This window comes from Ictidomys tridecemlineatus, chromosome 2, assembly GCF_052094955.1.
Source record: "Ictidomys tridecemlineatus isolate mIctTri1 chromosome 2, mIctTri1.hap1, whole genome shotgun sequence".
Classification (NCBI taxonomy): Eukaryota; Metazoa; Chordata; class Mammalia; order Rodentia; family Sciuridae; genus Ictidomys; species Ictidomys tridecemlineatus.
In genome coordinates this window covers 16976763-17003415 of record NC_135478.1, presented here as the reverse complement: position 1 = coordinate 17003415, position 26653 = coordinate 16976763, and the positions used below count along the sequence as shown (strand labels likewise).

General features: G+C 55.9%; 1 protein-coding gene across 7 annotated transcripts; it reads right to left on the bottom strand.

The window, feature by feature from the left end:
- Positions 1 to 3190: 3190 nt before the first annotated feature.
- Positions 3191 to 22871, bottom strand: Als2cl (ALS2 C-terminal like). Of its 7 annotated transcripts, XM_078037962.1 has the most exons (28): positions 22623 to 22871; positions 22078 to 22326; positions 20306 to 20398; positions 19177 to 19305; positions 18142 to 18340; positions 17758 to 17823; positions 17145 to 17310; positions 16519 to 16650; positions 15778 to 15897; positions 14350 to 14408; positions 14153 to 14219; positions 13694 to 13890; positions 12717 to 12782; positions 12238 to 12336; positions 11978 to 12139; positions 11201 to 11312; positions 10342 to 10419; positions 9447 to 9577; positions 8144 to 8317; positions 7941 to 8037; positions 7560 to 7717; positions 6972 to 7037; positions 6479 to 6652; positions 5420 to 5462; positions 4656 to 4717; positions 4399 to 4548; positions 4005 to 4101; positions 3191 to 3680 (listed from the first exon to the last, which is right to left on the bottom strand). In XM_078037962.1, exons 4-28 carry the CDS (start codon positions 19277 to 19279, stop codon positions 3600 to 3602), a joined length of 2859 nt encoding a protein of 952 aa, XP_077894088.1. In that variant the 5' UTR covers positions 19280 to 19305; positions 20306 to 20398; positions 22078 to 22326; positions 22623 to 22871; the 3' UTR covers positions 3191 to 3599. The 7 variants fall into 7 exon arrangements, with proteins under 7 accessions (XP_077894088.1, XP_040146094.2, XP_013217306.2 ...); XM_040290160.2 differs by having other exon boundaries at positions 20264 to 20398; positions 22078 to 22871; XM_013361852.4 differs by having other exon boundaries at positions 22078 to 22871.
- Between the last annotated feature and the right edge of the window lie 3782 nt (positions 22872 to 26653).

The window sequence follows — 26653 nt, the reverse complement described above, 5'->3', positions numbered from 1 at the left end:
CCTCTCTCTCTCTCTCTCTCCTCTCTCTCTCTCTCTTAAAAAAAAAAAAGAAACTCCTTGCTCCTTATGTACTGGGGGTGAGGCGGGAGCAGATCCTCCAGAGACTCTGGGATCTGTTTTCAGGCTTTCTACCCTAGACTCCTTATGGATCAGCTAAGTTAAAGGCCCCACTGGACAATCACACACACAAAAAAAAAAACCTGTTTAAGCCTAGTGCAGTGGTACGCCTGTAATCCCAGCAGCTCGGGAGGCTGAGGCAGGAGGATTGCAAGTTCAAAGCCAGCCTCAGCAACAGTGAGACTGTAAGCAACTCAGTGAGACCCTGTCTCTAAATAAAATACAAACTAGGGATGGGGGTGTGGTTCAGTGGTCGAGTGCCCCTGAATTTAATCCCCAGTACCACCTCCCCCTCCCAAAATCTGTTTAATACTATGTATGAAGAAAAATCTCTGCTCCATGAGTAGAGGGGCAGACTGTGATATACTGTTGGCATAACTTTCGGTTTACAGCTAGCAGCTATGAGCAGCTCAGAGTGCTTGAAGAATCTACACTCGTTCAGGCCTGTTAGAACGCCTGTAGGATGGGGTGCTCTGCTCTAGCGAGCTGTTAGCGAAACCACATCCTTAGCACTTGTGGTAAGCGTTGCCAAGTTGCCAGGCTAGGAAACTGATAGCCAGGAGCTTCAGGCATAGAACTTCTAACTTAGACACCCCCTCCCCTAGGGACAAAGACCCTTCCTGATGATAGCAATATTTAGAGCATCCTCATAGTTTGTGGTTACGTTAGGCATAAGATGATTGGCTTATGGATTCTATGATACACAAGCAAGATATGTGTATGGGCACATATGGCATGCCCCACTCGAACCCCATAACAATTGTATGCATTCCAAAAATAAACTGAGCTACTGGACGAAGGCCTGAGTTCTCTCACCAGCTCCTGGAGTCTGTGTGTTGATTCCGAATCTCTACCTCCCGCGACAAGGTAGCCGAGCAACTAATTGACCAGAACCACAGCAATGTACCATGTTACATTTTTGCCTACTGGTAGCCAGTGGCCACCTAACAATAGAACAACTGGATGTTCTAGCTCCAACCCCCTGTAAGGACATACATTATGGCAGCAGGTTACACAGGTCCATGCCCTCTACCCGTGGCATATATGGATGTCCATGGAAAAGGACCCTTTGGGAATAAAACATCAGTGGAACCGTAAGCTGATCAATTCTGCAAAACCTAGTGATTCCAACACATGAGGCCCAGGAAGCCCGGCAAACATGCCTGAGGGCAAGCTCCACAGTCATGTGACAAAGGGACTCCAGGATGCATAGTCCAACACATTGGGCCTGCCCAGTGCTGGCAAGAGGTTTTGTAAATCCTTCCGGCCTCCCAGGAGTGCCACTGTGTGGGGACCACGGTACATGCGTTTTCTAGGAATCTCATAGAAGTTCCTTTTGCAGAGTGGATGTGGGCTCTGTGCACCTGTGGAGCTGAGTCAACTCCCTGAACACAGCAGGCAGGCCTCGGTACCCTCCCAGCCACAGTACCAGCAGGAACAGCTACCTGGGCCTCTGTGGTACATTTCACCTCCTCTGGCCCAGTCATCAGAGTGGGAGACATTCTAGGATGGTACATAGTCATCACCTGCAGAAGAATCCAGCTGGAAGAGGCCATCACTGAGGTGTGACTGACCTGCCTGTAGGTGACCCCGCTGCAGCAGCTCCCCGAGGCACACATGCAGGTGGTTACCCGGCTTCCATACCGAAGCACTCCCCTTGCCGTCAATCTCCCTACGCTCTAATGCAAAGGCCTCTGCTGCCCTATGGGTTTTGCTGTAAGGGTCTGCTATACCCTTGGTGGCCCTTGGAACTTTCCAGGACCCTTTTAATATGGCCTGCAAGGCCATGTCAAGAGGCTTCGGTTCAGTTGGCTGTGGGTGAGGCCCAGAGGGAGGATGGGCGGCAGGGTCTTGTTACCTCTGAACGCTGTGGCAAGGGCTCACGGGTCCCAGAGGAGGCCAGAAGGGTTTTGAGGTCTCTGTGGGAATTTGAGGCTGCCTTTGAGGCATGGGGTCAGGAAGTTCTTATTTGTCAAAAGGCAGCAACAAGTTGTAAGAGTTGAAGATGACTGAAGTACTGGTGAGTCACGAGTCCCCAGGGGTAGGTGTCTTCCTGGGGACTTTCTTGGGGACACCACAGGTTCCCAGCAGAACCAGAACTCCAGGCCCTTTGTTCAGGCTGGTGCATTCAATGGAACCAGCCAGAGAAAGCCTCTCTCGATCCTCTGGAGGCGGCAGTGAGAGGGCCAGCTGGGTCTCCCCACCCGCTGCCCTGCCCTATCTCTGAGGTTTCCTGGGTTCCCCTGCCCTGGGACCCTGGGGCTCAGCCTTGCCCTCAGGGGTAAGTGGCTTTCTCGGTGGCTTCCAGCCCTTCCCTCACAGGCTGAGGTCAGTGGGAGGCACACCTGGAGTCAGGATCAGAGACTAACCCTGGTTATGACCCAGGGCTCAGCATCAGGCCCTGCTCACCTTCCTGGCCATGCTTCACCCCTTCTGGCCACTTCAGAGCACTGTCACACTGCCCACTGTCACTCAACTGTTAGGGCAGCAGGAAAGCCTGCAGATCCCCTGGCCCAAGCCCCTTGATGGAAGAGAAACTGAGGCCAGGAAGGGATGAGGCTGCCCCAAGGTCCAGCTCCTGCACTTGGGGGTTCCACATGAGAAACTAAGTAAAACCTAAGCTCCCCAACTCCAGAGAGTCCTGGCTCCAGGTGCTTGTCAGCCAGGGCACAGATTGGTCTCAGGTCCCCGTTGTTCCTTTGTTGTTCTGTTGTTGACATTACCAACAGAGGCCTCAGGCATGTAACTCAGGGGCCACTTGGGGTCTGCCGGCAGGACTATCCTTTACGGCCATTTACATCACAGACAAGCAAGGGCAGTTCAGGGGCTCCAAGTCCACCTTCTCCACTGCACACTCAGAAGGGCAAGCACCTGCCAGAGGCCACCCAGCAGGCTGGCGAGGAGCTACAGCGTTCCTGCCACCCACCCTGGGAGGCCAGCTAGCCCTGGGAAGAGCTGGGAAAGAGGCAGGTCACCAGAAGAATACTTAGAGGGGTAAAGACCCAATAAACAGCCTTCAAACAGCTCCACGAACTAATGGCTGGCTTCAGAAAGGACTCCAGAATTCAGCGAGTGGCTGGAAGGAACTTTATGGGTCATCCACCCTCCCCCCACATTTGACAGGCAGCAGCGTGAGGCCCAGAGAGGCTCAGCAACTCTGAAGCAAGACTCAGTCTGAAAAGTTAGCAACTCCTCACCCCAGACAAGGAGCTGCTGCTGATCAAGAGGGTCATCGGAGGCTGGCCTAGTGACCAACGGAAACCCATGCGCTCTGGGGCCGCACTTGTTGCCCCTCACCTCACCCTGGGAGGACAGCAGCAGCATCTCTCCTTGAAAAACAAAATGCCCATCTCCTCCAAGAGCTGCCTCCCAGGGCCCGTCCTGCCCTTGGCCCTGGGTGATCGGGAGCAGATGGCGCTGCCTGTTCCTGCGGGGAGTCTGTGTGGCCTTCTCGGTGCTGATGTTGTCCCAGAAAGGCGGAGCTACCAGAGCTCCCTGGAGTCCCAGTGGCCAGGCAGGTGCCGCAGCCTCATGTCTTCCTTCTGGATGTGCTCATAGCAGGACTGGGGAGAGAGAGGAGAGGCTGGGCCCCCACGCACAGGCTCTGGGGCCCAAACCCAAGGCACCCACCTCCCAGGTCCAGACTAAGTGTCTCCTACTCAGCCCTCAGTCACATTCTGCAAGGAAAATGGGCTCTGAGCTTGGGATGTGGCCTAGAGGTCTTAGTCCCTTTTTAACAAGGACAGAACCTGCGAGGACCCTTTCCACAGAAGCATAGCATATGAGCTGTGAATCTGAGCTCATCCCCTTGAGGGTGTCTGGGGCAGGGAAGAGGTCTGCCCTGTGGCCAGCACATTTCTACCTCAGCCTATAGTCCTGTCCCTCACCTCCAAGGCTGTGAGCAGGAAGTCATACAGGCCTCCTATGTGGACAGGGTCCATCATGTCCCGGATCAGGTGGATCTCGGCTCCCAGGTGCTGAATTCTGGAGAACACCCACCCCAAGACAGTGAGGGAGAGAAGACGGCGGCATCATGGAGAGGCACTGCACAGCTGAGCAAGGGACGGGGCCTTGGCCTAGAGGGCTGGACACCTCAGATGTGCTCCCTACTATCTCTGGTGCCCACAGGACCCTCCCCTTTCTGGGCTTTTGTCTCTACCAAGAAACCTGCATCAGTAACCGTGATGTCCACAGACTTCAGACCATCCAGGCAGGGTGCAAGGGGGGCTGCTGCACCTGTACCCCTACCCCAACCATGAACCTAGCTTGGCTGGGACTCACCGGGCCCGTGACACTACGTAGACAAGCAAGGGCAGCAGGTCATCCATGGGCAGCTTGTGCTCCTGGCCGAGCACCCGCGTCACCGTGGTCTCGATTTCCCCATATGTCTTCTCTAGTACCTCCAGCTTCTCCCAAGGGTTCACTGTGGTCCTGTGGCAGGGTGGCTGGCTTCAGGTCAAGATCCCGGGGTTCAGCCCCAGCTGGCGACCCCCAACACTCCCAGATCCCCTGCCCACCTCCCCAGGGCAGGGACTCACACGATCTTCTGCAGGCACTCGGTGGCAGACAGGAAGCACTTGTCCCTGACCAGCGAGTACCTCTGTGTGGGGAGTAGACTAAAATGAGGCTGAGGTCCCTGCTCTGACATGCCCTCATTCCCAGGGCTCAGGCTGCCCCAAGTCCCTTCCCCATCACGGACTTTAGCATAGCCCCATCCAGAGGGCTGAGTGACCCAGCTCCATGTGGGCCTCACTTATGCAACTACCAAATGGGGTAACAGCTCCAGGGGGTTGGGAGGATCGATCTAATCATAGTCACTAGATGCCCCCAACCCCAAAGGACCATGTCAATGGTTCCCAAACCCAACGGCCTGTGTCAACACAGGTTCCTGGGTGACTCCCTCAGTTTCTGACTCAACAAATGTGGGGTGGTCCAAGAATCTGGTTCCAGATGGTCCTGCTGCTGTGGTCAGGAACACGCTTTGGGAACAAATGTCTCACGTGCCTGTCACCCTACACCCACCCTGTGAAGTGGGCCTGGAAGTGGCTCCCTTTACATGGGAGCAAATTGAGACTCAGGGTTCAAGCATCTGGCTGGGGGCCACACAGCAGGAAAGGGACAGAGCCTGTGTTAGAGCCTGGTCATCGCGGGAGGTGGAATGAGGCAGGAAGCCTGGCATGTCCTGCCTCATCTTTCTCCACCTCTCACAGCCACCCTGAGGCAGGCGGCCACTGGGACTCCAGGGAGCTCTGGTAGCTCCGCCTTTCCTGGACAGACATCAGCATTGGGCCCGCCCTCTCACCTGATTGGTCGTCAGCTTGAGGTCCTTGAGGGGCCACAGGTGCCTGAAATTGAAAAAAAAGCATGACAGGAGGCTTTGCCAGGATGAGGGGCAGGGGCTGAGCTCAGGGGGCAAGGCTGCTGTCACCCAGGGAGGCTGAGGACAGCCTGGGGGAAGGGAAGGGGTCCCCAAGAGCAGGTTGAAACAGGGGGGATGGGCAAAGCCAGCCTCAGCAAAAATGAGGCCCTAAGCAACTCAGTGAGACCCTGTCTCTAAATAAAAAATACAAAAGTAGGCCAGGGATGAGGCTCATGGCAGAGTGCCCCTGAGTTCAATCCCTGGTACCAAAAAAAAAAAAATAATAATAATCCCAAGGCACATGTCCCTAGGCACATGTGTGGAACTCAAGGCCAGGGGAGGCCAGCAGAATTCCTGGAGGCAGAAGCCCTTGCTGTGTGACAAAGGAGACCATGTGTAGGAGGAGGGACTGTGGCCAAGCACCCCAGTGGGGACTGGGGGTTAGTTACTCGTGGTGTCAATGTTTTAGAGAGAAAAAGGACAAGGGATAGGGTAGAAGGGAGGCCCCCAGGTATGGCAAATACCTGTCTGACCTGCTCCCAGGGACTTCCCCTCCCCGACTCTCCAAGTGCTCAGAGCACTCAACCTTGCCCAGCCTTCATGGTAGCTATTGGCCTGGTCATGGATACCTGCTTTTCATGGTGGGCTCAAGACCCAAGCTAAGCCAGTGAGGGACTCCAAGTGCTCTGCTGGAGCTGTGGGGAAGGAAATGCCTATGTGGACAGTGAGGGGACTGAGCTGGGAGGGTATAACCCTCAAGAGGCTACTGCCATGTTTGTCACCCCGAAGGAGAGTCAGAGAAGAAACAGAGAAAGAAAAGGGGGCTTCCCTTTGTGGTGTGGTTGAGCACCTAGATCCAGCCACACCTGAAAGCATATCCTTAGAACTCTGTAGTATGTGAGCCAATTAACCTAGCCCTGCTTTTGGTTGAGGACCGTGTGAGTCGAGTATGTATGGTCTGTTCCACTAGAGCACTGGCTAAGGTGGCATAGGGAGGCTTACTTCTGCACATCCAGGAACTCCAGCAGCTTGGTGTCGGGAAACAGGCTCAGGTGGGTTATGCCCTGGCTGTAGAGACCGTCCTCCCTCTCATGAAGAAGCAAGTAGAGCGTGAAGAGCTCTGAGTAGAAGCTGGGCAGCATGAGGGGCAGCATCAATCCATGCACCTGGAGGTCCCTGGGAGAAACCAGAACAGGTTGGGGACAGTGGGAGGTTGAGGCCTGGCAGGTGGGAATATCAGTCAGTGCTTGAGCTCCTCACCCCACCATGCTGCCCCTGCCTCCAGCCTCGACATTCCCTAGAAAATCTCCCCAAGATTTTCTCAGTCAACTCATTTGAATCTGTGAGATCCTCCTTCCCTCACTTCTTTTCCCACATTTCACTGTGATTCACAAAGAATCACCACACCATGCTTGCTTGGTCAATAGCATGGATGCCCAACATTTCCCCCCTATCCCCTGAGGGAGGCCCCAGGAGCAGTCGCCAGGGCTGTCACCTTGTCTCTTCGTCTTCGTCCTCTAGGGCCTGGCCCTTGCGCTGTAAGGCAACCTGCAGCAGACCCCTGCAAACCAACGAGAGGGCATGGCATGGCTGCCACCGCCACAGAACTGAAGCTCCACCCTCTCAGCCACCAAGGTGAAAGCAGGTGGCTCTATATCCCAGAACCAGGGACACTGAGCCTGCAGTGTCACCCTCTCATGGCCCAGTAGTCATCAGGCTGCAATTAGAGGATGTTGCCAGAGTCCTGTGCCCCAGCAGCAGAGGAACTGCAGCATCCAAGGCCTCTTTGCAAAATGTTTGATGGGGTCGCAGCTTAGCCTGCCACCAGAGATGGTGTCGAGTTTCCGGATCAGGCTGGGCCTGCAGTGGGGTTAGAGCTACCCAGGGCCACGTGGATCTTGGACTCTAGATGAGATTGCAGTGGGACCCTTGTCATCTCTAACCCCTTGGCTCCTTGCTGGATCAGACCTAAGGTAAAGGCACCATTGCTATCAGGGTATCAGGAAGAGCTACTGCAGGGACGAGCAGGCCCAGGGCACAGGGGAGGCAGTGGCTGGCCCCGTGTGCCTCGGAGCTCACCTACCTGTAGGCAGCCCAGAGTTCCTGGGCATGCTGCTTCACCTCCTCCTGGGCCAGAAACTGCAGGTGTTTGTTGGCCCCAACACCCGCATAGGTGGCCTGGAAGGTCAGCATCAGGGTCCGAAGCAGCTTTCCCAGGGGGTGCAGCGAATTGCTCAGAGCCTGGGCCAGTGCAGAGATAGCGGGCACTCAACCCCCAGAGCAGCAGTGCCACAGGCCCAGCTGCTCCCATTTCACAGACAGAAAACTGTGGCCCTCTGAGGACAAAGGGCCCACAGGCCTGTCCCCTCTGGTGGGTACCCTGCCATGAGAAACGGAAACCTTCCCCAGCAGGACCCAGTGAGAGCAAGGCCTCCCCGTGGGCCGCCCATCCCAGGGCCCTCACCTTCCTGAGGTACTGCTGCAGGGCCTTGGGCTCCCGGTGCTGCAATAACTCCTCTAGGATGTCTTCCACATTGCCCGCACTGTCCTTGGGGTGGCTCCTGGGCAGCACCATGCACAGCGTCCCTCACCCACACCCAGCACCCAGGGAGCCTTCCCTGGCCCTCTGCCCCGTGGGCACGTGCACGCGGGCACTGCGGGCCTCACCTCTCACAGCACAGGTACTCCTGGGACTTGCGCAGCTCCCTCGGGCTCTGCATGTGGAAGCCCAGCAGGGCCTCCTGCAGGTCTCCAGGGCAGTCGGCAATCACAAAGTGCCAGAAGGGGCTGTAGACTCCCCGCCAGCGGCTCTCCACGGGGAAGGCGCCCAGACCCAGCTGCCTGTGATGTGGGGAGACAGGGAAGAGGGAGCTGAAGTGGGCAGGACCCTGTCCAGGCCCTGAGAGGGGCAGTGCCAACCTCCGGTGCTGTTCCGAGAGACAGACAGACAGACAGAAGGACAAGAGAATGGACTCTGCCATGGAGAAGTGACAGGATACAGAATCCTGGGAGGATCGAGACCAGGATTAAGGCCAAGCTCAGAAAGCAGGTGTTGACCCAGGATAGACCAGTGCTCAAAGCCCAGGATTCCCCTGCCATGACCCCTGCTCTGTCCTCCTCCACAGCCTGTTCCTTCCTGCAGTTGATCCTGCTTTGGCCAACACACTGAGGCCTGGCTGTGTGGGCATCTAATGGACTGTGACTAACGGAGTCCTGTCCTCTGGTATCTCACAGATTATCCCCTGCCTGTCACCTTGTCTCTCATGGCAGCTGGGGCATGCCCCTAGGGGTTGCTGTCTACCCCAGCTCCTGCTGTCAGAGAGGCAGCATGCAGGGATGGTGAGTCCACGAGTCAGCTGTACCCCTCTCTACATCTCACTGCTACTTGGGACCACGGCTCATTAAAACCTCCATCCACACCAATTCTCGCACGTGCCCAAGTGTTTCTCAGCAGACTTGGCAATTCACTGCTCGGATTACAGTTTTCTAAGGAAGAACTCTGTCTGTATAGGGGAAAAAAAAGTCTCTTCCCCTCCAAAAATATCGCTTGACAGTGTCAATTAATCCATGTAGCAAATCTCCTTCTTCACCTTGGCTGAAACTCTGAGCCAGGCTAGAGCTCAACTAACTGTTGTAGTACCTATCTGTCTATCCCTGTCTTTTAAGAGCAACTCATCGTTTTTTCTTTCTTTCTTTTTTATTGTGTTTGGTTTGTAAACTGTCTGTACCCTCTCTAGAAGAAAAGATCAGGATCAAAGCAAATTCTACAATTAACATTTTTCTCCTGTTTTATGGTGTATGGAGTTATCTCCACACAGCTCTTGATTCCAAGAATTTCTGACTGGAGGGTTGTTTGCCTTCGGCTCTCTGGAGGACTAAGCCCATCTACTGAGACTTGAACCTTGGGGGTGAAAACAGACACACACAGACAGGCCCTAGTGGGCCGGGGCCAGGCGAGCCAGGCTCTTACCTCTTGCAGATATTGCTTGGGTCTGGTGGGAGGGCAGCCGTGTCCAGCACTCCCTGTGTATACAGTCCTTTCCCTGACCCGCTGCTAAATGAGCCCTCCAGGGTGAAGCCGTTGGGGAAGGTCACCTTGCCCTGGGAGCCAGGAGAGGGAGGCAGGGATGTCTGTAGGCCCAGCTTCTACCCCATGATGACAGGCCTCACGCCTGTCCATCGCCTGTCCATCTGGGTCAGACAGGCTGCAGACCGAGGGGGCCTTCCCAGAACCCATTCAATCTGCTCCTTCCCTGAGGGCTTGAATGCTCTGCAGGAGCCCCCACCAACAGCTGCATCCCCCTCTCAAAGCAGGAAGGGGTGAAAGGTGGAGAAGGGACCCACAGAGGAGAATAGGGAAGATTGGCACTGAGTGGCTGGGGAGGGCTGTCCCACACAGCACCCCGATGTCCACCCATTATACACCAGGGGTGCCCTCCTGTCCTTGTCCTAAAGGGCCTACACTTCCACGGGCCCCAGCAGGGCACCGCTGCCTTCTGCTGAGGCAGCCTGGGCAGGAACATACAAAGGACAGTGTCTCCAGGGTCTGCATCCCAGGGCACTGGTGATGGTAGAAGCCAGGTGTTCTGAACTAGGGGTCATTGAGGGGACACAGCCAGAGACCACCAGCATCCTCTGGACATGAGGCAAGTTCTCTAGTCCCCTCTTAGGTTGCTCCAGAATCAAATTGTGACTCCATGGCAGGGTCATTGCACCCCACCCCCACCCCCATGGAGGCAAAGGAAGGGCCCTCCATTCCTGCTCCACCCTTTGCCTGAACTCTCAGCTCTGGGCTCTAGGACAGAGGTAGGAGATGCCACTCAGGGCCTTGGCAGGGTGTGGAGCAGGGTCCCAGGGGCCCTCACCTTGCCCACGAGCGTCAGGTCCCTGGTGAAGGTGCCCTCATACAGGGAGTCGTCTTCAGAGAGGAGGATGCCTGGGCCCTTGGAAGGAGGGCATGGGGAACAGGGAGGGTGAGGAAGATGGGCCGGGACACGGGGAGGGGGAGGGGCGGTAAAGATGGGAGGTGGACATTGACACCAGGAGAGAGGGGCTCTAAGCCCTGTCGCCCTCTCCAAGGACTGTGCCTAAGTGGGATACTGACCCTTGGCCGGTTGTGCACCAGCCCCATGGACTTCATCCTGGGGTTCCCCTAAACAGACCTGGCTGCTCACCCCCTCTGCAGGAAGCCCCTGGGAGCTCAGGAAGAGCAGCACGTCCCTGCTTCCCTGCCACAGCAGCGGTCAGGAAGCTCAGAGCCAAACAGGACAGTCTGTGTTCAATTCGGTTGTAAATCTATTTTTTGTACCTATTCTTGCCTTTTCTTCTTTTTATCTATAGGTTTTCCTTAATGCTTTTTGGAACAAAGTGGAACATAAACAAAGAAGTCATAATAACAAGGACAGCCATAGGCCACAGCCTATCACCCACCAAGCACCTGTCGGGTTCAGGCAAGGCAGAGGGGAAAGCTGAGGGACCAAGCTCTGGGGACCTGGGTTTGAGCCTCAGCTCTGCTGCTCAGTAGGATGTGACATGGGCAGGTCCTCTGACTGCTCTAGCCTCATTCCTATGCTAGGATAATGACATCAACATGCAGGGTTCCCTTGAGGATCCTACAAAGCAGGGGGGCAGGTAGCCTGGAGCTAGGAGTCCAGTGAGGAGCCTGCAGATGTAGGTTACTGAGGCTACTGGGAGCTCAGGACCCAAGCAGGTCACCCCACTCACCACCATCTTGTCTGCTTGGAAGGTGCCCTGGTAGCAGACACCCGCCTGAGTGACCACAACCCCTGGGCCATGGCGCTGGTCAGCCCGCCACATGCCAATGTAGCGCTCACCCCTGGGGAAAGAGAGGGTATGGCCAGAGTTGGATCAGAATCTTACGGAGCACCTCTGTGTGCTGGGCCAGCAGAGGGCAGGGTGGGAGAACAGTTTAGGAGCAGTGACATATCTGAATCCACTCCACTCCGACTTACGGGCAGGCGAGGTCAGAATCCCCAAGAGGAACAGAGGGTGAAGGGGAGGAGGAAGCCTGTCTGGGGAGGGCATCCTGGGGGACTTCTTGGTGGAGGTGGCAGGAAGGAAGATGGAGTGGGGGTGCAGCCTATGTGCAGACAAAACCAGGGAGGGAGGAGCGCACAACAGATCTGTGGGGACGGTCAGTGGTCCCGAGAGGCTGGGGGTGCATGGGAGGCCTAGCAGGGGTCAGATCAGAAGGTTAGGACCTGCAGCTCTTTCCCACCCAGAGAGCCTGGAAGACTTTCAGTTCCTCAATGGGACCAGGTTAGAGGTTCCTCTCTAACAGAGAGGACTCCAGAACTGGCGGGCCCTGCAGTCAGGATGGTCAGTAGTCTCCCTCGGCCTGAGCCTCAGCAGCAGCCAAGGGAATGTGGCAGAGGTGGCAGACGCTGAAGAAACGCGGGGAGCACACAGGGAGCCTGAGACTATTTGGCCTGTGAGGATCCTCTCTGCCCCTCACCCTGGGTGGTGGCTGTGAGCACTCACCTGTCACTGTCCTCCTGGACACCATAGCCACTCCTCTGGCCTTTCTCCCAGTGGCCTGTGTACTTGAAGGGCTGGGGCGCCTGTGGTGCACTGTCGAGCACCCCAAATCCATGCCGCAGGCCCTCGTGGAAGTAGCCCTTGTACACCTCGTCAGTGCCGTACCTGGAGAGCAGCACCAACAGCTGGCCCTGCCTCACAGCTGGGCCCAGGACTCGCCCTCCCACAAGCCCACCCCACCCCCACCAGCCGGGGCCACTTACTCACAGATGCCGTAGCCACACATGGTGCCCTCCTGCCAGTGGCACTTGTAACAGTCAAACTTGTCCTCAGCGGCCTGGGGCACCAGGTGGATGCCAAAGCTGAGGGTGTGGGGGGAGGGGAGTCAGCCCCAAGGGCCACCTCCGGGCACAGCCACACCATGCCACTCAGGGTGTCCCTGTCCCCAAGGAACGGCCTCAGATAACAGGGAGAACAGCCCCCCTCTTCTTCCAAGGCATAAGACACCTCTCTCTCTGTCATGCCCACCATGAAGCCTGGGAAGCCTGGCCCTGAATCACTCCTCTGCAAGCCCCTGCTGAGACGCCCCTGTCAGGAGCCTTGGTACCAAGGCTTCCCCTTGGTACAATGACAGGAGCTGGGCCATATGGTCCCTACACTCCTGCTAGAGGTTTGGGCACAGAGACTGAAGCCCCTTCACTATGCATACACACACTGCAGCCTCAGTCTCCATCAACCTTACCCCTGCTCCAGGCCCTTGAAGAAATCCCCCACGTGATTCCGTCCATCCGGCCACTTCAGGGTTCCCCTGGAACACAGTGGAGGTCCATGACATCGGGCCCACCAGATCCATCCTCAACAGCCTCAGCCAGAGACTCTGTAAGAGGCCGACCCTCCCCACAGCCCCTGGATCTCCCTTCGCCTGGACTCCACCTCCTCCCAGCCCTATTGTCTCTGCTTTAAGACCCCCCCCCCCAATACCCCACACCTTGGTGGAGGTGGCAGGAAGGAAGATGGAGCGGGGGTGCAGCCTATGTGCAGACAAAACCAGAGAGGGAGGATCTGTGGGGATGGTCAGTAGTCCCCCATCCCCACCCCCACCGCCCAGAACACCCATTCCGCTCGCTCTCTCCACTCCTGTTCAAAGGCACCAGCAGCCTCATGGGCACCTCCCACGACACTCCAGGAAACATCTAGCTCCCTCTGCCCTGACCAACAGGAAGCTCTGAGCTAAACTTCAACTTCAAGCTAAACATTATTAGTCAGTGGGGTGTGGACCCTCCTTTTCCCTTCTTTGGATAGAGTACTGGTTGTGTTTTTGTTTTTTTTTGGTGGGGGGGTCTCTTTGTTCATAACTCTTGCCCAGAGGGTCCTCAAGAGGACCAGCGGAGCAAGAAGGTGGTCAGGCCTCTGGGTCACCACCGGACAGAGCTGTGTAGACAGGAGAATTATTCGCCCACCCTCCTAAGAAGCAGTGGCAACTGCAGCCCCTGCAGGCCAGGCCCCTGGCGGCAGGCCCTTGCTCTCCAACGTCACCACTGAGATTTTATTTGGCACAGACTTACTGCAGGCCAGGACCTACTCAAGAGGACTTAAGAGAAACTCGGAGGGGCAAATAGAACAGTCTCATGGACACACAGCCCGGAGGCTGCGAGGTCCACCAGGGTCCCGTTGGCCCTCAGGCCCCTGCCAGGTCCAGCCCAGAGAGCGGTCACTCACTTGCCATGGGGCCTGCCCCAGCGCCACTGGCCCTCATAGGTCGCCTGGCAGAGCCGGCCCTCAGCGCGGAAGGTGTAGGCTCCGCTGCGGCAGACAGGAGGCTCTGATGGCTCCAGGCCGGCCCCCAGCACCGGGAAGTCTTTCTTCCCACGTAGGGCCTGGCACACGGCCTGGGTCACCTTCCACTGCCAGACCACCTGGTGGGGACAGAGAAGCAAGGACAGGCCACTGCTGTGGGTGTTCCCTTAAAGACAGCTGGTGGGGCAGCTCCAGGCTGCACCCCCTCCACCTCCACCTGCTGCTCCTCGCTGTCGCCTGCAGCCCTCCCAGACCAAGATCCCTGTCTGCTCCCTCAGGGTGCCCAGGAGACTGGAAGAGATGAGGGTAGGGATCACCTCGGGCCCCTGTTCTAAGGGTCCTCCCTTTCCCAGCCCCCAGGTCACAGCTCTCCCCACTCACCTGGCTCTGGGGGTCCCTGGCACAAAAGGAGAACTCTTCTTCTGGTGTGAGGAGGTGGAACGTGTACCTAGACAGAGAGAGGTGATGAATAGGCCCCAGTTCCGTCCAGGAGGACATGGGGAGGTCCTAAGGTGTGGACATATGTCAGGGAGTGGAGGGAAGGAAGATCAGGGGTGTCAGCAGAGGGGAGTGCTCACCTGTCCTGCCCAGGATTCACCCACAGCAGCTTCAGATCAAAGGTATGGACATTGTGGCCCTGGAAGAAGATGCACAGGTGCTCACCTGCCCTCTGCTCAGGTTGCCCTATGCATGAACACCTGGGTGGCTCCAGGCTGCCTGGTGCAGCATGCCCAGCACTGAATCTCTCTCTGCGCAGTCTGTTCCTCTTCTCAAGGCAGCTCCTCCATTTATTTTCCTGCCTCAGGGCCTGGCCAGATACCCAGGACCAGCCTCCCTCTCCCCTGTGGCTATCAGAGTGGTCTGTAAATACAGCCTGGACCTTGTCGGCCCCTGCTGGAAGGGTCTCTGAGTTCTCCTGCCTGGGAGTTGGAGACCCACGGCTGAGCCTAATGTGGAAGTTCCCAGAGACCACTCCAGTTCTTGTGGCCCTAGCCCTAGCCCTCACCCTCTTCAAACCTAGCATCATACCATGCCACCATCACACAGCCCTTAGTTGGCCCCAAACTCTCCTCACTCTTGAACTTTGCTCATGCTGTTCCTTCTACCTGGAAGGCCTTCTTGCTCTGAATTAGACAGAAAGTCCCTTCCTTTGGGAAGAGTCTGACCTGTGACCTCCCAGTTGGTCTAGGAAGGCCACTCATGACTCCATGGCCAGAAAGAGGAGGAGCAGGAGTCCAGGGATGAGGGCTAAAAGGAGTTTGCAGACACAGGCCAAGGAAAAGAGAAGGTCCAGAAACAACAATGAATGACATGTGCAAAGGCCCAGGGGAGGAAAGGGCTGGCTCAGTTAGGGGCAACATCTCTGGCACACAGAAGTCAGGGGCAACGCATACACAAACTAAGTCCGAAACCAGGCTTCAGGAGACAGGGCTGGGGTTGGGCAAGTAGCATCCCTCCCAGGCCTCGGCTTCCCTGTCTGCAAGGGGAGCTCCATGCTGACATTCTGAGGACAAAGGGGACAGTGCCATGGATATCACAAAGGCAATATGAGTTGGGTCAAGGTTACTGCCATGTAACAATTAACCAAAACCCCGGTCTAGCTCCCTGCTGACTTCTGCAATGTCGAGGGCCCCAGAGCTGCTTCTGTGGGGTTCTTCCCTGGGAGCCTCCTCACCCAGCCTTTCCCCTGGGGATCTTCTCTTGAGTATGAAGGGAACTAAGTAGACACACTTACTCTCAACAATGCCCACTTTCCCTACGGGGAAGCCAAAGTGAAAGCTTCAACCAAGGCATCAGGGGGGCGGCTGAAGCCGGACGCACCTTGGCAGCGTTCCTGTGAGCCCCTCTATCAGTGATGGCTCTGGCCAAGTGCCACTCCTCAGCCCTTGGCCTTTCCGTCTCTCCCCCCTTCCCAAGTCCATGCCCTCAGTCTCAGCTGCTTGTCCCTTTCCCAATCCTTTTTCAACCAGACTCCAGCACCCCACTGGGGTCAGCCCCACCCCAACCTGCAACAGGACGAGGGCATCATCGAAGAGCAGCACACGCTCAGCCCGCAGAGGGGTGACCACCACAGGGACATCCTGGCTGTCTTGCAGGAGTCGGTGGGTAGGGGTGCAGAGCACATCCTGGAGAGGTGAGGAAGGAGGAGCAAGGATGAAACACCCCTGCCCTGCTGCTGCTGCTGCCCAGACTCCTCCCAGAGGCCTCCCGTAGTGGACTGGAGTGACCCTGGGTGCTGGAGCTCTGCGATCATGGTCATTCCTGGGCTCTCCCAGCAGCGCAGCAGGTCCTCTCTCCTGAAGCTTCACTGTGTCCTCTCCCACACCCCACCCCTGGGCCACGGGTCACTCTACCCTCAAGCCCTGACTCCCTGCAGTAGCTCTTGTCCCCTATTATAATGCTCTATACTGGGCCCCGGTCTGCCACTCCCTCAGGGCACAGGGTCTCTCCTTCTAGCAGAGGCAGCCCATGATATAGTGGCAGGGGCACAGAGGTGTGATTGGTGACACACTGGAGAGAGTCCATTCTGCTGACCACCTTTCCCCAGAGCCAGGCAGGGCCAGCCCAGGAGCTCCTTAGCAGATGGATGAAGATGGTTCACAGCACCTTGTTACCCCACCAACCCAGCTTCTAGATTGAGAAATAGGCAAGGAGCATGCAGCAAGCAGCTCAAACCACCCAGCGGCCCTGTCCCTATGTCCAATGCAGAAACCCCTTCGCTGCCACCCCTCAGGCCCCAAACTCACCCTCAGTTGGCTACTCAGGGTGTGCCAGAGAGCCTGTGTGGCCACAGCCTGGTCCAATGCCTGACCCATAAAAGACTGTAGGTTCCCGAAGATGGTGACTGCATGCATCACCAGCTCCTGGGCAGGGTGACGCTGCAGTGGGACGGAGCAGACAATGAGGGTATAGGAGGCTTGTTGGAACCGTCCTCCACCTGTGATGGCCATATTAGCCCTGTCCTGACAGAGGCTGGTCAGAGACCTGAACCCAGGCCAAGGACTGTCCTTTTCTCTCTGACAATTCAGTTTTCTACTGGGGAGAGGGTATGAAGATGCTTCCAGAGGAGTCAAGACCAGAGTGGCCCTGGGGCCATGTGTCCTCATACCAGCCAACGATTCTCTCTGGTTCCCCCAGGGCAGGGTCACATGCCTCAGACACCCCAGGGCTGGCTTATGACCCATTAAAAATCCCTACAGCAGAGCCACGTCCTCAAACCCCTTCCCCATTGCAGGGCTAAGTTCCCTCCAAACCCTAGGCTTGCCTGGGTCTTTCTTAAACTCAGGCCCCTGAGTGTCATCGGGGTCTCCTGAGCCTGGGCCCTGCTTCTCCCCTCCCTTAGCTTCCCCAAAGGCTACCCCCTGACACCCACCTCCCCAATGGTGTCCCTGAGGCTCAGCAGGAAGAGCACGTACTGCTGCACGTGCTGGGTAAGGGGCTGGCGGAGGGCCTGGGCCAGTGTGGTGCCCAAGGAGCCCTCACAGCCCATGCCTGTCAGGATCTGCCGTAGTACCTTCTGTCGTCCACGCCAGTACACACTGTGTGCAGAGAGAGAGTCACACACCACCTTCACCCAACCCTCATTCCCACACCCACCTCCACCACCTCCCTGCCAGGACTACTCCCCCAGATACCAGGGCCAGCCCCAGACTCCAAACCTCTACTCTATCAGACCAACACGGTGCCTGAGGTGCCCCTCCTGGGTTCAGTAGTAGCAGCTCAGCTTGGGAAGGGATCCCGATTACAATCATCCACTCATGAGTAGGAACACCCTCCTTTCCTGCCCCAGAGCTACCCTCAAAAGTGGGTATCTGGATTCTGCTCCTGGCCTCACCAGCCCTCTCTCTCTCTCCCATTGTACATTGGGTAGGTTTGCTAGAGCAGGAGCCCTTCAGGATGAGGGGTGGGCTGTGCTACCTGCTGCTGTGGCAATGGGGACACCCCACCCACCCCAGGGTCCTCTGCAGTAGCAGCCCTGTGCTCACCTCTTGCTCTTTGCCACCTTGTGAAAGGCCTGTACCACCAAACAGCTCGTGTAGGACTCGATGTACCTGCAGACAGCACAGGGGCACACCCTGAAAGCTCAGCCTCCACCTCCAAGCCCAAGCCACCACCCTGTGGGGTCCACAAATGCCACCCTTGGAGTAGCTATGCCTTTAGGGTCTGGCTCTGGGCACGGGTGACCTCCAGTCCTCACCCAACAAGACAGCTGACTCACAGTTTTGATCCCAGTGAGGCCCCAGGGCTCATTTCTCAAGTGTCCAAGCCTGTCACCATCAGGCAAACATCCAAGCCCAGGTGAGCCCCACCCCAGGTGAGCCTTAATGCCAGGGGGTACTCTGACACCAAGGCCGTCTTGGTGGTCTTACTCCATGTGGACCTGCATGACGAGGTCAGCACTGCGCAGCAGCAGCAGGGACTCCAAGCCAAAGGAGTGCGGGTGGCGTTGCCTCTCCCACAAGGAGTACAGACTGTCCTCAGTCACCTCCCCCAGTTGCTGGGAGCTCTTGTGCAGCTGTTGAAGGAGCCGCAGGCATTCTCTGTCCTGGGGATCTGAAGACTCTGGGTCTGGGGAGGGAGCACAGTCACTCTGTGAGCAGTGGACAGAGCCCTGTGCTGTAGAGGAGTCCTGCATGTCTGGGGTCCTGGGACAGGAATAGTGCCCTCTAGAGCTCATCAGGGGAAGGGCAGGCTGGAGCAGCCCAGAGCACCCTCAAGGAGTGGATGTGTCTATCTTCTCACTAATCAAGATAACCCTGAGAATCCAGGGAACTGAATATGCTAATTCTCCCTGAGTCTCTGAATTCCCCAGGACTTCTCACATCCATAATGTGGAGTCTATAGGGTCAGCAGTCACTCCGGGGCCATTTCACAAAGAGAGCCCCAAGAGGAAGGTACCTGCCCAAGGTCACTTAACAAGTAAGACTCAAGATGGAAGTAAAACCCAGGCATCTGGGAGCTGGGGCTGGGGCTCAGTGGTAGTGCACTTTCCTGGCATGTGTGAGGCACTGGGTTCAATTCTCAGCACTACATATAAATAAATAAAGGTCCATAAACAACAACAAAAAGGCATCTGCGTTCTCATCAGGGCAGGCACCCTTGGGTAGGAACAAGATGAAAACCGGGGCAGAGGGTTATCTCCAGGCCTATGCCCTGGGAGAAAAGGAATTTGATCTCTATGCACAGAAAGATGTAGGCTTCAACCTAGAGTCATGGTCTGGCCTCTTAGGACTCCTGTAGGAATTAGGAGCAAGGACTCCAGTTCTTTCAAAAGATACCAAGAGTCACTACTCCATTTCATACTGAGAAAGCTACGGTTGGTTCAGAGGGTGCAACAAGGTTGACCTCTTGTCCCTGGGGCCATCGTATGTCCCTTGCCCTTCCCACAGAGTGCCTAGACTCACCGGTGGAGAGCAGAGGCTGGAGAATAAGGTTGTTGATGCGGGCAAGAGTGGCTGAGAAGACCTCCTCCAGCCGCAGCAGGGCCGCCTCCTCAGGGCCGCACATGACCAGGGTGCTGGTTTCAGGGTCTCCTAGGTAGAGCACAGATAAGAGCCAGACAGGATTAGCAGGACTGCCAGGAGCACAGGTCATCTCAAGGGCTTTCTGAACTGGCCACTGATGTCTGCCCTATTCTCGGACTGGGCAAGCTGAGGGGGATGGAAGGAGTGGGAGAGAGGGCTCAGCTGCCCAAGGAAGCATCCCTTTCTACCCAAAAGGGCACGTCCTCTTCAAGCTCATTTCCCTGCTCAGACACCAGCCATGGATCCCAAGTGCCCAGGGTACTATGCAGTGTTGCTCTGACCTAGCCACCTTTCTACTGAGGGATGCTGCCATCTCTAAAAACAGGGACATGTTGTCAAAGGAGCCAAATCTTATCCCTGAGGCCATGGCTCTGGGCTCCCTGTCACCCAACAGTGTTGCATAAGCCAGGAGAGGTCCGATAGAACAGGGGAGCCATGGCAGATGGGTAAGAAATGAAGAAGATAGAACACAACACATAGATTGAAGAACATGAGAGTGCAATCCAGCTTCTGAAGGTGGCCCACCAAGCAGCACCCTAACTGACCAACAGAGGAACCTCACTTTACCTCTGTAAACTGCAGAGAGCCCCAGAGAACTCAGAACAATGTAGTGGTAGGACCAAAGTCACACTTTGGGAGATGAACTTGGGGATAGTTGCAGAGATGGTGCTCAGCAATGAGAAAGGTCAGCATGGAGAAGAGCCCAGACCCTCTTTGCCTCCCCAAACAGGTTGAGCCTCCTGGGTAGGTCCTACTCAAGAGGTGGGAGCTGCTGGAGTAGACAAATAGGCAGGCTTCAGCCTTAAGGCTCCCTGCAGGGAGGGAGGGCCTCCAAGCAAGCAGGGGTCACCTGTGAATGCAGTGTTTTGGCTGGAGGGAGAGGCAGGGGGAGGTCCTGGCCTTAACCAATCCCCACAGCCACACTATGGCCTCTAAGCCTTCCCCCACCAAACATTGATGCCCTCACCCAGCAAAGAAGTTCATCTGCCCAAACAACATGGTCCAGTACCTCAGGGTAGAAAGAGAGAGGGCCTTTTGGCCCAAGGCCTCAGACTGCCTCTCTCCCTGGTCCTGACCCTCTGAGGCTTTGGAATTGGCAGACCTGGGATAAGAGACATCATTCGAGCAGTTAATGATGGGCAGACCCAAAAGGGCAAATGGGAAGGGGTCTTACCTTCCCCAACCAACTCCAAGGATGCCATGGGGTGTCACAGGCCTGGTAGAGCCTAGGACTCCGACAGATTTGGCTCTGGAGCAGAGTTGTGTGGGTGCTTCAGAACTCTGGCCCAGGGCCTGGCCCAAGCATTCCTGCCCCACCTTTCCTGCTGCTGCTGCTTTGGGAGGGTGAGGCTTCGAGAGGGAGAGGCAGGAAGAGGAAGCAACTAGACAGCCAGCTGCAGCCACTTCTGCCGGTCTCTGTGGCAGCCCCAGTCCCAGGGACATAGGGGGCTCCAGGCAGACCAGGAGAGCCCAGTCAGGGATTTCAGGATTGGCAAATGTGTCCTGGGTCTACATGACCCTCATCCATGTTCCCAGAAAAAAATGGAATGGACAGTCTATCCCCCTGGCCTTGAACTACTCTGATGCAAGACACAGACCTCAGTTGCTCCCCCAGGAGAGGCTTCTCTACCCAGTCCAAACTAGTCACCCCTCAATATTACAAAGTGTGGAGCAAAGTTTCACTGAGTGTGGGGAGCCTGTCCTCAGCTCCTCACTCCCCAAAGTTGACTCAAATTGATAGCCACTAACTCTGGATGCCCTTCTAGGCCCATGGCCACAAATGGATCTCTAACACTGGGAAAGCGAGTCATAAAGCAGAGGAAAGGGCAGAAGTTAAGCACGGTCATGAGGTGGTGGGTGGAGGAGGGCTGCATTGGGGGCTGGGAGCCTGGTATGGTGGCTCCTAGGGGAGAGGCCCTACTCTCAGGCCAGGGAGTTTTGAGATTCATTCTGGAAGTTATGATAAGGGTGTGAGGGTAAGGGTGAGGCAGGCATGAATGTGCATGAGTGTGTGCATCCGCAGGGGAGAAGGGGCTAAAACTTAACTTGAGGGGGGTGAAACAGGAGTGTTCCCCTCCCCAGCCCTAGCCCTACCACCCATTCCACACCTTTCTGCTCAAGAGCATGACCTCCTCACCTTCTCCCTCCCTCCAGTTCAAAGGTTCTTCAGCTGCAGGCTATGCAGGATTTATAGATGGGAAAACTGAGGCCCAAGAAAGATGGGAGGGTCCAGAGATACCCTGTAGAGCACTTACAAGGCTCAGACCCAGGCTTCTGATTCCCTACCCCACCAAGCTCACCTAAGCTAAGTGGCTCAGAGAGGCTGGGTGACTCACCCAAGGCACACAGTGAGTTCCTGGCAGGCCCAGCCTGGTGTTTTGTCCCCAGGAGACTTGATGGGGTGGGGTCAGGACAAAATTGGCCAGTCCTGGCATGCACAGGTGAATCAACTACTGCCCCTGTGGCCTTGCTGGCTCTCTGCATTCCTGGCCTCTGTCCACACCAACCTGCTTCCAAGCAGGGTCCCTGGGGCTGCCCTGCCTTCTCCCAGGTCTGGCTCCTCAGGCCCCTCAGCCACACCCTGTCATGGCACTCACTCTGGTATTTCCTGGTCTGGACAGGCAGGCTGTTCTGCCTGCTGTGCAGGCCTTTTCCTGGGTTGGCCTGGAGGCCCCTTAATCAACCAGCAACCCCAGTACAGAAAGCGACTGCCCAAGGGAAGTGCAGGGAACTGTCACACCTGCCACTCACAATCTCCACCCCCTCCTCTCCCAGCAGCACCTGTCCTCTGCCCTCCGTGCTCCAAGCTTCTTGCTCTGGAAGTCTCTTGGCTCTGCAGTCCAGCTCTCCTTCCTCTGCCTGCCCGGGCACACTCAGGTCACTGGAGTTTCACGATTCTGTTCCAGCCGTCGTGCATTTGTCCACACGGTTCCCAGGCGGGCAACACCACCATCTCAGCTTCTCTGTTAGGCCCTTCAGCCCGGGGCCAGCCAGTATCACCTCCTTCTGGCAGCCTCCTGCAAAACAGTCCTGGCCAGGGCCCTGGACACTGTGCTGGTGCTGTGCTCGGCCCCGTGGGGCTCTCCCCGCCCTGTCCCTAATCCGGAGCCGGGTGGCCACGAGGCAGGTAGGACATCTCCAGAAACCTCGCTGGGACGGAGATTGGGGGGATCTTCAGACAAACTTGGATGGACTGCCCGGGTGTGAACGCAGCAGGAGTCAGAGTCGCGCAGGGACCGCGACCTAGCGGCCAGGGGATTCGAGGGCACCCACTCGGACAAGCAGAGGCTCCGAAGCGGACCCCGCCCCCAGACCCGCGCCCTTACCTGGCGGGGCGGGCGCCTCGGGAGAACCGGCGCAGCTCCCCGCAGCCTGCACGCCGCACGCCGGCCCCGCCCCTCCAGGGGAGGGGCTCGGGGTGGGGCTCGCGGGGAGGCGGGGCCGGTGTCCCAACTACCTGCGCCAGGGGTCTCTCGCCTGGTCTTCGGCGCCTGCTGGGCTCGGAAGGCATCAGGCGGCGCCGACGGAGGTGGCGCCCCGCTCTGGCCTTGCGCCCGCCCCGCTCGCACCCCACGTCCCCACCCTGGCCCGCCTCTCCTGGCCTCCCTCAAAGACTCCGGGGACGGCCGGCAGAGTTCCGGAGGCGGTGACGGTTTCCTCGCCCACGGATTCTGGCTCTCTGCAGCCCGGTTTACAGCCCAGTGACACTGTTGACCCGCTCTGAGTCCCCAAGGCCGCCCCAAGCGGAGCACTGGGTGGATTCGGGAAACTTTGAGCCTCGAGAGGATTCAAGCGAGCCACTGAACTAGGCGTCCTCCAGCCACTGCTCCTGTCTGGACGACCTTGGGGAAAGTCCCCTGCCCCCACTTTGCGTACAGCGGTGAGCTAGCCCGCAAGTTTTTGAAGCCAAGGCCTATGACCTTGAAAAATGTGAGGGAAGACTAGTCACGACCGATTTTCCTGGAGGAGGAGGGCTGTGGTTCAAACCTGTAACAGAAATCTTCCGTCTGCTGCCTGGTTCCCCTCTGTCTTCAGTGGTTGAGCTCCACGGGCTGACCAGCCTCGTTGAGCTACCTCTGCCCTTTTGGAGGGCCATGAACACAGCAAAGAGGCCTAGAGTCTACAGGTGGGCTGTGGGAGGGCAGAAAGGATGACTCACCAGCCCCCTACTCAAGTCTGAGACAGTAAGTGGCAGGATCTCCTATCCAGCCAGGCTGAAGAGAGACCCTACTGGAGGTAATTTGGGGCATGGAGCCTGCCAACCCCAGCTACCCTGGCTTCCTTGGGTTGTTTCTAGATGAGACCTAAAGTTCTGCCAAGCTATAATACTCTCAGGCTTGGAGGGATCCCTGCCTTGGGTGACCCACAAGCTTCCAGGGACCCTACCCTCTCCTCCCATATTGCTGTCCTGGGTCCTCATCCTCAAGAGCCCTCCCCAAACAAGGAGGCCCTGCCTAGGCTGCTCACCTATTTCAGGGAATTAGTCAGGTGTGCCTCAGGGTGTTGCCAGTGGTTGGCAGGGGCCTGCCCCAGGGTCTCTCTGAGTCTATAGCATGGCCAGGTGGAACTGCAGCCCAGCAGGTGGAAATAAACTGAGGCTTCAAGTTCTAAACAGGCCTCCAAGGCCTTATCTGTGGGCCCCCATGTGGGAGACAGGAGTGTTCTGGAAAGAGGCTTGGTGTGGGAAAACTTGCATTACTTTCTTCTTTCTGTATGGCCATGGGCCACTTGTTACAGGGTTATGTGGGACTATCTGCCAGAAGGCATGGCAGATTCTAGATGAGTAAGATTTTTAGTGGGTCTTCGAGTCCCCTAGGACATGGGTGCAGACAGGCAGGGGTCTCTGGGGCTTGTAGGAGAGGGCAAGGACTAGAGAGTGGCCATAACCTCATGAGGAGTGAGTGACCTGATGATCTGTGAAAAAAGGGGTGGATGGGGCAGGGCCCTGAGCAGGACCTATCTGGTCTTGTGCCAGGTGTCTCTGGGTCAGCCCCTCCCCTCTCTAGGCCTCAGTTTCCTTACCTATACATGTATTGAGGGAGGGCATTGCTTCCTGGTCTCCAGTAGAAGAGCTCTCTCAGCTTCCTCCCCAGAGTGTAGACTTCCTGTTCAGCCACATAGGGAGATTGGAAGGCTGAGCCCTGGACTGGAGACCAGTCTTCCTCAACTTCCTGGGCAATCTCACAGGCATCGCAAACCCACTGTTATCATCTGCCAAGACGGGCAAGACTTAACCAGTCTCTCCAAGTGCATCCTTGGGGCCAGACAAGGCCTGTGAGCCTCAAGACAGGCTCCACTGGGTCTACCTGCCTGTGGCCCCTTTCAGCACAGTGCCTCTGCCTATCCCCTCACAGATATTCACACACACACAATTCCACAGTCAGGGGATGTGGTGCCATGTGGACCCATCCACTGCTAAATCCACCGGCAAACTGCTGTGCTGCCCAACTCTAGAGTGGCAGCTCCATTTATAGTCACACGTGTACAAATCATGTGTTCATCTACAATGACACAGACTGAAACTGCCTGCTTTAGAGGAAACACATGCATCTATCAGTGGTGCCTATGATTCTGGAGACAGAGACTAACACCCCAAAACTGGCAGAGCTATGTGCACCATGCAGGCACTCTCCTGTATGTTAGGTTCTTGACACACAAGCACAAGCTCATGAGCATGCAGGTTTGATCCAGACCTGGCCCAGTTCAGCCTCAGAGCTATTCTGGGCCAGGCCCTGGCCCAACAAGTACAGAGGCAGCCACCTCTCAGCAGGCCCCAGCCTCTATGTCACAGGCCCAGGCCATCCATCTCCAACCCCTATCCCAGGCTGAGTCCCTGATGCCCTGGATCCCAGCATGCCTCTGTGACTACCCACATCTTCCCTAGAAATCATCAACCTCCATCCCAGGGGTTTCAGGCTCCAGGAAAGAACTATTTACTTAGGTTCCCTGGTCAGTACCCACTGCCTTGCCCAGAGCTTCCAAATCTGAGGCCTGGAGGCTGGAATGGGTCACTGCAGGAAACCCACATGAGCTAAAAATAGTACAGGAAGGCTAGGCATATCATGCAGGCCAAATTCATATCACCATGTATGGAGGGGACACTGTGTCCTAGGGAGGGGACACTGTCTTCTGGGAACCAGGCTGGGGAATCTGGGATCCAGAGCTTCCCCTCCCTAGACTTGATGGACTCAACTAGGGGTTGGGTTCTGGGGCATTTTTTAAAAAGAAAAAGAACAGAACAGCCCAGGGAGGTAGGCAGAGCTTTGTGTTAGAGGTAGAAGACTGAGATGAAGGCCCAATCTCCTGTTGAACTCAGGGCCCAGCTCCTCTCTGGGCTTAATTCTTCATAAGAAAACAGAGGATACTAATAGTCACACCAAATGCTGAAAATCCCTCAAAGACTTTAGCTTTAAACTTTAGGAAGTTTATTCAACATATTTAATATTGGAGAATTGGAAACAACCAAAACATCCAAGCATTGGTTAAACCAGGAATTGTTTGGTTTTTATATGGCACACCATATAAGTGATAGCAATAATCATAACACTAGCATCCTCCAAAGGCTTATGATATGCAGGTGCCAAGGTGCTGTAATTATACCTATGTTATATATAAGGGTTGACGCTCAGAGGGCTAAGAGCAGAGGCCTCGTTCCAGGTTAAGCTTCACTGAGAGTTCACAGCTGTGTAATCTTTCCCAGAAATCTTGGTGCAGTTTTAAAGTTAATACCTTCAGAAATTGTGAAGAATAAAGCCAGGAATATGCAAGAAACGTAATTTGGAATTATTTAAATTTTCATTATGTTAATTAGATTTTGTGAACTCTGAATAACTTTTACATTTTTTTTGTCAACTTTTGCCTTCTCGGGGCAAAAAGAAAAAGGAAATTTAAATAATTAAACTTTCAAATGGCTTCTTATAAATTCATAGCTTTATGTCTGAGGTTATTAAAGCTTAAAACCATAACAAGGCTTTCAGAAGTCAGTTTGACTTGAAGCCTATGTGATAATATTATATTTGATTCTGTGTGCATGCGCATGCACTGGGACAAGAGATCCAGGGTGCTTGTGTTGGGTAAAAAGCTTCAAATACAGCCAGGCACAGTAGCGCATGCCTGTAATCCCAGTAACTCAGGAAGTTGAGGCAGGAAGATTACAAGTTCAAAGCCAGACTCAAGTAACTTAGCGAGGTCCTGTCTCAAAATTTAAAAAAGAAAGAATGGGGCTGGAATTGTGGCTCAGTGGTAGAGCACTTGCCTGGATTTGATCCTCAGCACCACATATTTAAAAAAAAATCCATTTACAACTAAAAAAAAAATTTTTAAAGAAATTTTAAAAAAAGAGCTGAGGATGTGACTT

What these genes read in the sequence shown, in the direction of transcription:
- Als2cl (XM_078037961.1), bottom strand. Translation starts at nt 21,780, where the DNA reads ATGCAGAGAGCCAGCAAGGCCACAGGGGCAGTAGTTGATTCACCTGTG. An exon ending in CCCTGAGTAGCCAACTGAGG is followed by an intron (nt 15,898 to 16,518) that starts GTGAGTTTGGGG and finishes TCACCTCTCCAG; the next exon opens with GATGTGCTCTGCACCCCTAC. An exon ending in TGGGGCAGGCCCCATGGCAA is followed by an intron (nt 12,783 to 13,693) that starts GTGAGTGACCGC and finishes ACTGTGTTCCAG; the next exon opens with GGGAACCCTGAAGTGGCCGG.